We start from the raw sequence: 12,003 nt of genomic DNA, 5'->3' as shown, positions 1-12,003 counted from the left end.
CGCAGAGTTCAATAGAAGTCGAAGCACGCTACGGAAGAATGCTAATAGCTCCGGCGTGTCCTGACAGACCGTGTCCAGAGTTGTAAGGCATGCAAATTGATCGCCAACCACCTTGCTCCCAAATGGGCCTTTAACTCGATGATTTATGATTACGTTTAATAAAAGACAAACGTTTCTTACCTAGAGCACTGCGCCCACCTGCTTTCATGTTTCCGGGGTGTGCTGTTCTTATTTGTCTTCTAGTAACTACGGATTTCTTTTTAACAATGGGGGAGGCTTTTAAATGGTTTAAAGAGGCCTGTGGGTGCATTTAAAGGCAGCTTGTATAATAAGGCTGCGCAAAGGCTGCACAAGTTGAAGCCTCCTTCAAATGTAGCTCACAAATTCAGCTTGTTTTGAGCCTGTTTTGAAGGACACTGTTAATATCCTTCATGATTTTTTTGGGGATGAAAAATATTGATAACTATTATGACTCCATAAAGCAGTTTTTTTTTAATTTATTCATTCATTTTTGTTCTGTTCTGGTCTTCCACTGATTATCTTAGATGAATTTAGCTTGAGCTTCCACTGTACTTTGACACGATTCCATATTTCATACAGTGTGGCTTTACCCCTGCTGAGCTGTCACGCCTCCGAGAGCTATCCCCTGCCATGTCACTCAGGATAAATCAGTCGGATGGGTGTGACAGGTGTTTGTCCACTTGCTATAAACATCTCCCACGCTTCGCCCCCTCTTCCTCCATCTCCCCATTGGTTATTTACTAGGCCCCAGCCTCCATACTCTGCCTCTGTTTACTCTCTGCCTGGGGCTCTAATATGAGGCCAGAGCTCTGATTTACTCTACTAGTTAGTGAGCTGAGTAACGACCCCGGGCCGGATAGTTTACAGTGTGATGCGACCGATGCTCTAAGTGTAATTACAAGCCTCCGGGCACTGTTGCAGCTCAACTCCACTCTGCAGCTGCCAGTCTCTAGTACGCTAAGCGCTGCCATCTTTTCCCTCTCTTGTAGTGGCCTCGCATTCTAGGTGAACTCGACTCTCAATGTCAGCTTCTTTATATAGACGCGATACCCAGGAAGGAAGAAGGATCGAATAGCAGGGCTTTACCAGCCACTAAAAAAGCAAATAGCTCGTCATTACTCTCATTAAGTGTCGGCGTGGTATTTATTCAAGCTGCCAAGCTAGCCCGAGCTAATTTAGTGCGCAGCTAACACGTGTGTTGCTGTTGCGTGTTTGATTGATCTGTTGAGTAAATGCGGCGTTGCGCAGTGCTAATATTTTGAAGTGGAAAAAAAAACTGGCCCAAGTCAGGTCTGAGCCAAGCCACGACTAAAACCCCATTTTCCACAAGTGCTGAGCGCAGAGTAAAGTCATCCAAGCAGCGAATCCATTTTTCTAAAACACACTTATTTGCCATTGCCTGTCACGATACTGTACAAGTATATCAAGGAATGTGACACAGCCTTATTAAGTCACCATTACTGATAATTCTGTGAATTTAGGATTCTCATTAGGTCATGCGTGTGGTAGATGAAGAGCAGGTGGGTAATTGGAGTAATTTGTGGCCGTGCAGACAGTGGCATGATGAATTGCTTTTGGAAAAGACAAGCTGAGCTGGCCGCTGAATCTACTGCAGAGTAAGGAGAATTTAGGCTCGCCATAAAAGATTTCTCCCTGCCTCTTATTTCACTCGGACATTTTTATGTTTTTTTTATTTTCTACCTCATTGCAGCCGTGAGCTGCCCGCTGATTTACGTACGCTGGCAGCCAAGCGCCCAGGCCTCCGGAGACGGTGCCCTCTAACACCTCCATTCTTTCTCGCCATCGCCTTCCCGCAGCCGCTCTCGTCCTCTCGCTGTCTCAACATTTACTGAAGTGGCTCGGACCGAAAGAGCTCCACCTCTACTCGTTCCTCATCTCTAACAAGACATTAGTCGGGAGGGGGGTGTTATTCACAGCGGAGGGGATGTTCCCCAGTGTCAAGACACAAATAAGGATGAGTAGAAGCCGTCACAGGCACTGATGCTATTTTACAATGCTCATGTTTCAAGTGCTGTTTGGGCTCGCCGCAGCCTTTTATTACTTGAATGCCGTGAGATGGGCATTTGTGTCGTGCTCTTGTGCACTTCTTAATCTTCTGCCCATTTTTTTTTTCTGGGGAACAATGTGTGGCTTAATCATACTGAAAAATACTAGGTTGTTTTTCTTACTCACTCTCTTGGTGGTTGTGGGTTTTGAGCAGATTGGGTTATTTTTACCTGAGGTTGGGTGAATTATTTTTACCCAGAAGATTGGGTTGAAGATTGGATTTGGGTGTGCTGGAGCTGATCACTATTTTGGACACAGTATGTTGTGTGTTGAAGTCAATTTAATGTAACGTGCTTGGAAGATTTTGCTAGCTTTAAGATATTCAATTAATGTAAAAGAATACTTGGAGGCATATTTTCTTTATCCTCTGCAAAGAACGACTAAGAACTCTTCTTCGTTGGTCTTCATGACTGTATTATACTGCCACCTGGTGGCAAAGCCACACACCAGAAAGCTGCAATAAATCAAGATTTTTGTGGGGAAAAAAAAGTACAGTATAATCAGAAACTCGAATAATTTTTTTACTATATAACATGTTTTTCAGATTATTTTTTTATTAGTATCTTACCAAGTAGGCTGTCCAAGCGTACTGCCAGATGCTCCGCAGTGATGCATAAATAAGCACTGTCATCCTAAATTCTTTCTTTGCTGTCCACGTTCAGTGGCAGCATCTGTCAGCATTCACGTGCTACTCCATATTTCACAATGAACATTTCGGAAAGTATAAATAAATAGCAACTGTGAGTGCAGAGGTGCCGTCTCAATGCAAGGTTCTTCTCATCCATCATCCCCCCCGCCCCCTTCTGAAGACGATGGGTCTTATTTTATCTAGCACCAGACTTCGGCGAACGGTGAAGCTATTGTAAGATCTCAGTTTACCCTCAGGCTAGTGTGTTGAAGGAAGCAACGTGTAATTCCGTGTAATTGCGACATTCATGCACCAGCGCCATTTAAACAGCACTTGGCGGAGTTTATGTTTTATCTTACGTTTAATAATAAGCTTAACTTGGTGTGGTAAACAGCTTGAAACTACTTTTTGTTTTTAAATGATCGGAATATGACAAACTACGTTAATTGCTAGCTTAAATGCATACGCGGAAAAACTAGAAAGTTGGGTCACTCGTATCTCGAGGCACCACTGTGTTTTGCTGAACTTTTAGTACTCAGTTTTAATTTCTTGAATTCTTTTGCAGTCACACACAAAGCCGCCAGCAGTAGCTGACTCGCAAGGACCGTTAACTCATCTCGGCTGCCCCGTCATGCCGATTTTTGCGGCCGGCTGCAAGTCAAAGGTCAGTTTTGGCATGAAAAGCGAGATAGCGTGAAAAAATATTGCGAAGCGAGTGGAGTATAATTAACAATTTAATTAATCCTAGACTTCCACACCATTTAGCTTGCTCCCACTTTGAATGAGATTGCGCGGCTGTATAACAAAAGCGACACATCAGTCTCGCCTGCCCGGCCCATTATCATTTGGACTGCAAGCGTCTCATCCCTGCGTCATTCCTTTGCTCTCATCTCCTATCTATTGGCACATATCGACTGTTTCCACATAGTCTCGGTCACGGAGATTTAATATCGCAAGTCATGCTTAACTTCTATGGCTACTAATGGATTGTGTATAATGTGGCACTTAAAATGCATGAGCAGCCACTGATTTATCTGTAATTTGCCTCCACTGGAGCGAATCTCCCTCAATACTTGGGGAGCACACCGGAGAATGTTACGTCGGAGTTTGAACACACTTCCCGCGCATAAAATGGATTTTTGGCCGGGCCGGTGACGGTGATAAGGGTGAGACGGGCGTGAAATCGCAAACTTGAGATTTGAGTCGCCAGCCTGAGAGACGATACGGGTCTCTCGGAGGCAGATGGACGTCCCCCCCCAAAGGTTCCATCCGCCGTTGTTGTCAAACCATGAGCATGTTAATTACAGTTTGCTCTCCTCACGTATTTGCTCTAGTGATAAAAATGTGATTTTTATATCCTGTTTGAATAGTTGTACTGTGGTCTTAGCCAGCTGCAGTAACATTACACCCCCCGCCCCCCATTTTTTTTTTTTTAATTCCCTTTGACCTCTTGGAGGTCACGCAACATGAAGCAAGGAGCTGTTAGCAGATCGATGTGTTGGGTTTAAAGGTGTCTGTGTTGTCATGGCAGCGGGCTAGGCCACCTCGGCTCAAGGTTAACAGCCGAGGGGCCGCAGTCATACGCCATTAAAGGAAGTGGTCGATGCCGCTGGACAGGTCAGACTGACACCGGCAACGTTTTAATCGCTCAGACTTTAAGTAAAGAAACAAGCTCTTAATGCCGCGCAGATTTATTGGCCATTGCCGGGACTGTGGAGTAATCTTTGTGTGATTTACTTAACCTGACCTAACATTATATCTTTAATTGCTGGCAACAAAGTGCTATATGATGAAAAGGAATGGAGCCCCCTCTTGCATTAGCTGCCCCATCTTTTAAGAATCTATAGTCATGGGGTTCCTATCAGAAACATTGCAATAACACATCCATCCATCCAGCCGTCTATTTTCTATAGCGCTTTTTCAGCTCAGGGTCACGGCGAGCCGCAGCCTATCCCGGCTGACTTCAGGCGATAGGCCGACTACACTTTGGACTGGTTGCCAGTCAATCACAAGGCAGCAATTTTCTGTGATTGCTTTTTTTTTTTTTTTTTTTTTACACCCTCAGGTCATAGTCTCTTCTTTCTAATGTTTTACGCAGGCTGGCAGAAAAATAAATCTGTGAAATTAGTAGGGTACTCTAGAGAAAAATAAAAAAAATACAGTATGTAATACTTTCTAGTTCAGATTCAAAAATCATCTGTGGAGCACATTCCCCAAAAAATTGATGTTTGATTTGTATTTGTTTTGATGTTTTACTGTGTCCTTGAGTGCCCACTAAGGCACTTATTGTTACAAATATTTTATTATGTTTGGACAATATGAATGTTGAATAGGTCCAATAGGACCGTTGCAGGCGAGTGGCTTCAGTTAACACGCGCTGATGGTGTGAATGTAAGACGGAATTGTTGACTTTGTGACCAGTCCAGGGTGCAACTCACATGTGACATTGGGCTGAATAGACGGTATAGAAAATAGATGGTTGGATGGAATGTTGACAACAAAGCTTGTACGTTATCTCACAAATATGCTGTAGTTAATATTTCAAACAAAACAAATCATTTGTTTAGATAAAAATGCTAAATGCAATAAAATCATTAGGGGACAAACATGGCTTTTATTGAACAATTTGGCAACCTGTGAACTTGTTCATGCAAAATTATGTTATAAAATAATTTTTCAAGTACTACCAGCTCCAAGAGAAAAAAATACAACTGAATTATACTTTCATTTGTCACCTGGAAACAGCTACAGTGACTCAAAGGATTATTTGATTTGATGAATATATCAAACCTATGTACATATTAAATTACAACATCATATTTGATATGAATAATCCTTATGACATCTACAGGATAATTCATTTTAAAGCATGGGGTCACATCAAAATACAAAAACATGATTTTAAATATATGCTGTTGAAAACATTATCATAAGCGGACGTGCATGAGCAGACTGTCCGTCTACACATCATTGGGCCAATTTCAATTTGAGGGCTCCTCACCCATCAGCCGTGTTCTAAGGTGATGACCCCCACCCATCCCCTACCCCCGTCCTTTCAATTACTTACGTTTTTTTCGTGCCTGCTCCTGCTCGGAATCTGTAATGAGAGCCGATCTTATCTAATTAGCTGTGCAGATACTGTATGTCACACTCGCCTCATCCTGTTTAGTGTTAATTACCTCTGCATGAGCACACACTGCATACAGTAACTCTACATGTAGAAGCATATAATGCAAGTGGAGTGATTGGGGGGGGGGGGAGACTTATGCAAATGCAATCAAGACAGTGTAACTCATGTCACTACTCTGCAGGGAGCAGTGCCCACCCGCCTTCCCGCCAGTCCCTCCCACGGTCCCACCTGACAAGTCTTAACTCTGCTCGGGTCACACCTTATTAATAAAAGCAGTCACTGTGAGATGCGTCTTTACATATCTGGAAGTCAGGCTACCGAATAACTGATATGTGATACATTTGTTTATGAAGTAAATATAGACAACATGCTGCACATTCAGGAGATGTGCTTAAAAGAGATGGATGTTACAACACTGCCACCTTCTGGTACCTTTTTTGGGGCAAGCATACATGTAAACAGTTCAAATGAGGACTGAGTACCTTTTACTTAGATCAGCATCAGCAAAACGAGAGGGAAGAGTAGGGGAAAAGTTCACAAAGTAACAGTTAACGTTGTTCTTTGACTCTCAGTATTTCCCTGAGCGATGATGTCATGTAGAATCTGGAGACGAGCAGATGCTGTGCTCTTGATCGGATCCTACGTGATCAGATGCGGTCTGCTTTAACTCCGAATCTTCTTTAAACTGGCACTCTGAATTTCTGCACTCGGAGCTTGAAACACAAAGGGAGACGACATTTAATTTTGTTTCGTTGATGATAGACATGGTGAGATGTATTGTTTTGGGTTGGTGCTACAGTATTTTTTGATTGGTTAGCAGAAGTTAAAAAAATATATAAACAGAATATAAAAAATATTTAAAAATATACAGCTTTTAATGTAAAGGGTTGTGCCGAGCAAGACTCAATTTAATCAGAAGTGCAGACAAGGGGTAGCACCATGCATCTGCGTCTGTATAAAGTGTTGCAGTTCCGCGTCTGGCCAGCAGATGTCAGGGTTAGGGATATCATTTTGCCAGATAGATAAACTTGTTAATTCCAACATCAGGGCAGCGTGGGGGAAACGGAAAGTAGTGCAATAACAGCCCTAAAATAACTGTCATTATGCACACAAAAAAATCAACCATGTTTTTTAGTTCAGGCCAAATATAAAAATATTGTGGCCAAGGAATTATGTTAGTGAGAGGAGGAGTTTAAGTAGAACAGTTTCGCTATTGACAATAGGGCTAGGCTATCTCTGAACACTGCAAAAAGAGTAAAAACCGATCCACAAATATTAAAAAAAAAAAAAAAAAAGATCTACCAAAATTGATTTGAAACTTCAGGAGGGTACAAAATGTCATACCTGTCTGAATCAGAGTCACCGGACACGTTTGAGTCCTTCTGCAAGTCCTCTTGGGATAGAAACCTCCTGATGCTGCAGCACTGCACCGCCTGGGCTACCGAGTATCGGGTCCTTCCTTCGGCGCAGGCCTCCATTTTGGCCACGCTGAGCTGCGACTGCAGAAAAAGGTGCAGGCAGCTGTCGGACAGCAGCTGAGGACTCAGGAGGATCCTAAATGATGGGATAATAACATTTTAGTACTGGCCATTGACCGTTTAATAAGAGCGTGATGAAAAAAACGAAACGACCGAGTCATTTATTTAAATTGCAGTTTTGAGTGAGTTTCCAGTTTCAACCTGTTCTATTTGACTGAAAACAAACTTGAGATAACTCGGCCTCATTTTACTCGCAATATCCTAATACAATTGAAAAAAGAGCATTAAAAAAAAAGACATTTATTTATATGATAATGCTTACTGTTCTAAGAATCTCTGAAGGCCAGCCATGCGTTCAGAGATCTGCTGGGCGTTATTCAGGCTGAAGAAAGGGTTCTTTGGGGGCAGCTGCGGTAGTTGTGCCCTGACAAGGACAATTGAAAAAAAAAAGACCCTTTAACTGAGTTCAGACAACGTCGGAAGCCATGTGACAGTGTTGAATCATTTCCGCTCACATCAGCATGGAGTTTGCTTGCAGCCTTTGTCGGAGCCACACGAATTCACTAAACCTCCTTCGCACGCACGACATCTTCTTGGTGAAGAACACGCTGTCTGTCTAAAAGGCGTAAAGAAGTCGATCATTGACAGGAAATATTTTGTGGTTGATTTAAAAAGAAAAAAAAAGCTGCTTTACTTACATGTAAGCAAATTTCATAGTCCATGTATGCATGCCAAAAGTCATTCTTTTGGATACGTGGGTCTCGAACCCACACGCTTATCACCTGCTGCATGGAGGACTGAAACAGGAGTACTGGCCGTGAGGGAAAAGGGAAGCTGTTTTAAATAAATAGCAAATAGAGGAAATTGCATGACACGTTGGGAAAAACCATACAAATGTTTGTGATTGCTCAGCTTCAAAAAGACAACTATAATGCCAAGTAAAACAGATAAGTAAAAATGAAAGAGATTTAATTATTAGGCCTACCTGAGTTCATCGGGAAGGTCAGTTCCTTCTCCGGCAGGTCGACATGTCGCAACGTGTTTGTGTTTCAGAAGAATGTGATTGTGAATAGCTGTGAGCTGGAGGGTTTTATTCTCAGCTTTACTGTTTGGGAAAAAAAAAAAGGCCAAAGGTTTCAAAATACTGGATAGTTAGTCACAAGACTTTCATTGGCTCCTCCCATTTGGCCCTCTAGTGCCGCTGTAGCAAAACAAGCCTCCAACACAAGCATTTGCATTGTCTTGACGCTGACATTGAGCCAAATCCTGATCCCTCTAAAATCATCACTTTTCAGGAACCCCCCCCAAAAGTCCCAAGACAAACCCTGAAAAAACTTTGCCCCCAGCACCACATGGTGCTAAAATATTACTGTGTAAATTTGCTACTGAAAAACTGTCAAGATTTTTGCGGTTGCAAGCGCGAGGAAAAGAATACAAATGGCCCCGAGTAAAGGTCACACAAGGAATCTTTTATTTGTTGCCGCGTCACACATCTACAATCTCTACACACACGTGCGGTAAGAGCCGCTCAGTAGTTGAGTCGGTGTGTTTTGTTAGGAGGTGTAAGGTTAGGTCGAGTGTGCTAGAACAGGATATGTCCCTCGCACGTGAAGAGGAAATGACCGATGACATCTAAAGTGCTACGTTGAACTTTTTGGGAGATTGTATGCAAAAAAATCTGTGTACAACTCTTTAAGGGCAGTAAGGCGACTTTTTTTTTGTTTTGCTTTTTTTGCTCTGTGGTGAACAGCACCGGTTTAAGTGAACAAAATCTCTTAAGAAAAAAAAAGGGAATAAAATATTTGGTACAAAGCAGCTAATTTGAGATAAGCTGGGCAACAATTTTGAATAAAACATCAGCCACAAAATACACTTAGTAGCAGGATACAACCAGAAAAGAAAAAAAATAAGTAACAAAGTACATTTAGGAAGTACTTTGCACTTAACCCTTGCCCCCCCCAGTGGTTTTAATCAGTAAAGCCTCTACTCCATTTATTTAAAAGCTTTAGGAACTTTGAAAAACAGCCACACAGTAATGGAACTAGCTTTCACATAAACACAACACACTTCCATTAAAATAAATAAAAACATGACCCAAAAAGTGTGGCAACAGGGACACAAATGTGAAAATAATTTGCTGTTGTTCCATTCAACATTTTTGAAGCCAAAAAAAAAAAAGCGCTCACGCATGACCGATGACATTTTAATACCAATACTTGGTACTTAACTACATTCTATTCATTGACAAAGATTCAAATATAATTCAATTCCTTTGCTTATCTATGGTCAAAATGATTTATTCCATTTCAATGCCAGTGTTTTATTAAGTTGAAAAACGGAACTCACAGACAAGCCTCCTTCCCATTTTTCTTTTGAGCATCTGCTAGTCAAATAGTACAGTGGTAACTTGAGTATATTACAGTGGCATAAACTTATTTTTAATCCAGTACAGCACATTTGTCATTGTTCCTAAACTACTTTTGCTTTAAATATTCAAACAAGATGATTTGCGCTTCATATCACAGGTGTTAAGTTTACATTGCAGCGACCATTTCAGTAATAAGACAATTTCTTCTTGCTCCACTGACTAAGTTTAATTGTGAGACGTCAGTTCACTGCCTAATGCGAAAATGTGCTACAACACACACTGGAGGAAAAAAAAAAAATTAGCAGAAGCATTAATCGACTACCTTCAAAAATAATACCGACAGTCCACAGTGATAGGGTGTGCTACATGATAACACGAAAAGAGGCTAAAGGCTAATTATCTGCAAAAACGGCAGCGCTTAGCGTCCGTTATATGCTTGAGGTCAGCTGAGCGACGCCGCTCAAGAGAGGTAAAAGGAAACTTCACAACATCACAGCGTAGGTTCACCTCGACCCGCGACGGCGCACGTCACTGTTCGTCGTCTCCGCAGTGCCACGTCAGCTTCTGCTCGTAGAAGTCGATGACCGCCTGAGGGCACCTGGCGCTCGCCTCGTGGGCTGGCAGCAGGGCCACGTCGCCAGAGTTCTTCCTGTGGCCGCGAGTAAAAAAAAAAAAAATTCTAAATTTTATATCAAATGAATTACTGCAAATCCCAGAAGAGCTCATTTTATTATGGATAATTTAATAGTTGTGTACTTTTTTTCATATTAGCAAAGGGAGGGGCAAATTAAGGCCCAACTTAATGCATCACTTCCCTGAATTCAGTTTCGCGGTTGCACCCTTCCAGTCATTCAACCAACACAGAATCTCCAATTACTCATTGTGAAAACGGCAATTAAAAAAAGGAAGTGAATTTACCATTTGACTAAAAACACGAGCTCTCCTCGTCTGTCCGTGGAGCCAATGATGCATTCAAGCTCGGGGTAAGCGCTCAGATCTGCGAGCGTGTCTGGATCATCACCGCAGGGCTGAGTGTGCATCTGTGGTGGGGACTACAAAAGGTGAAATGAGTTGAATGCGGTTTTAAGTTCTCATAAAAAAAAAATATTCTAAAAACAAGAACAAAGCGGCTAACTTTCTTTTTTACAAAGACAATATAGTGTGTATGCCTCTAACTCAAGTCTGCTGACTACTTTGCAATAACAAAAAAGTTGTTAAATGAAAAAAACATTCTTAGAAATAATCATACAAACACAATTCCAGGAAAATTCCAACAAACTGTCACTGGTCTACCTTAATCACATTTCGGTGTTTTCTTTTTTGTAAGGAGTTGGAAACATGACCACTTCTAGACAATGGACTCACAATTTCTGTCTCATCCATCATTTCTTCTTTTGGAACAAACTCCTGCTCTTCTTCCTCATTCTGGTGCGAGAAACTATTCCTCAGATACTCCTCAATCAGCTCAGGACAGTCTAGGTTGTCTTCAGGCTCCCACGTGTTTTCTGCACTGGAACCAGAATGAATAAAAAGAGGGATGAGTGACCTTACCATAGAAATTCTAATTAAATCACGTGGATTGGAAATTAATGCATTTTCTGTACCACTTATTGCTGGAACGGAAAGCCGGGCCGTGCTTTTTTTTCTATAGAGGATGAGGAAGTGACATGGTACAAGGGAAGCACGTGTAGCTATATTTGCAACACTGCAACAAGGTTAATTAATATTTAAGCAAAAGCACATCAGTGAATTTGACAGTGATGGGATTTTAGTGGCTACACAGACAAATTGTTAGATTTTGTGAAAAAGCCATCAAAAGTGAGTTGTGCGAATAATATAATTTGTTCACTGAGGAAAAACGATACTTACTCCGTGAAGCCTTTCCACTTTAGGAAGTACTCCACTCTTCCATTGACGATCCTACGGCGAGTAATCCTCTCAACCACAAATTGCTGCACCTCAGAAGAATCCTCCGTCTTCCTCTGCTTGGCCGTCTGCTTCTTCCTCATCCTTCCTGCAACAAGACATACAATGATTACAAAACGTGAGTTCAAACTTCATTTTTTGCTTTGCAACCTCATGTGTTGTGATGTGGAACTTTTTAATCGTCATTACTGTTTACCTGCTATTCAAATTTGAATAAATGCAAAATGAGTCACACATAGTCAGCTACTCATAAAAACGAGCACAGTGCACAGATTTTTGTCATAATTCCAAAAGTAAATTTGACCGAAATTGTTATTGCGTGCGCGCGCATGGTGTATCATTCACACAAGAACCCATGACGTATGTTTACATAGCTCCACCTGCT

The 12,003-nt window shown here is 41.7% G+C and overlaps 2 protein-coding genes and 1 long non-coding RNA gene across 5 annotated transcripts; 1 reads left to right on the top strand and 2 right to left on the bottom strand.

Moving 5' to 3' along the window:
• Window positions 1-1,551: 1,551 nt before the first annotated feature.
• Window positions 1,552-2,575, top strand: LOC137840582 (uncharacterized). The gene is made up of 2 exons (XR_011087329.1): window positions 1,552-1,637; window positions 1,733-2,575. It is a non-coding gene; the product is annotated as an uncharacterized lncRNA (long non-coding RNA).
• Window positions 2,576-5,310: 2,735 nt separating this feature from the next.
• Window positions 5,311-8,467, bottom strand: LOC125975892 (sorting nexin-10B). 3 transcript variants are annotated; one of them, XM_049731906.2, is made up of 6 exons: window positions 8,310-8,467; window positions 8,023-8,158; window positions 7,840-7,940; window positions 7,647-7,748; window positions 7,191-7,400; window positions 5,311-6,559 (listed from the first exon to the last, which is right to left on the bottom strand). In XM_049731906.2, exons 2-6 carry the CDS (start codon window positions 8,113-8,115, stop codon window positions 6,439-6,441), a joined length of 627 nt encoding a protein of 208 aa, XP_049587863.1. In that variant the 5' UTR covers window positions 8,116-8,158; window positions 8,310-8,467; the 3' UTR covers window positions 5,311-6,438. The 3 variants fall into 3 exon arrangements, with proteins under 3 accessions (XP_049587863.1, XP_049587864.1, XP_049587862.1); XM_049731907.2 differs by having other exon boundaries at window positions 8,023-8,121; window positions 8,310-8,450; XM_049731905.2 differs by having other exon boundaries at window positions 8,023-8,135; window positions 8,310-8,441.
• A 305-nt stretch (window positions 8,468-8,772) lies between these two features.
• Window positions 8,773-11,701, bottom strand: cbx3b (chromobox homolog 3b). Its single transcript, XM_049731908.2, has 4 exons — window positions 11,562-11,701; window positions 11,058-11,202; window positions 10,611-10,744; window positions 8,773-10,341 (listed from the first exon to the last, which is right to left on the bottom strand). Exons 1-4 carry the CDS (start codon window positions 11,699-11,701, stop codon window positions 10,221-10,223), a joined length of 540 nt encoding a protein of 179 aa, XP_049587865.1. The 3' UTR covers window positions 8,773-10,220.
• Window positions 11,702-12,003: the final 302 nt, after the last annotated feature.

Source organism: Syngnathus scovelli, chromosome 9, assembly GCF_024217435.2.
Source record: "Syngnathus scovelli strain Florida chromosome 9, RoL_Ssco_1.2, whole genome shotgun sequence".
In the NCBI taxonomy this organism is placed as follows: Eukaryota; Metazoa; Chordata; class Actinopteri; order Syngnathiformes; family Syngnathidae; genus Syngnathus; species Syngnathus scovelli.
Note: the sequence above shows the minus strand (reverse complement) of the source record. Positions and strands in the feature narration are given on the sequence as shown.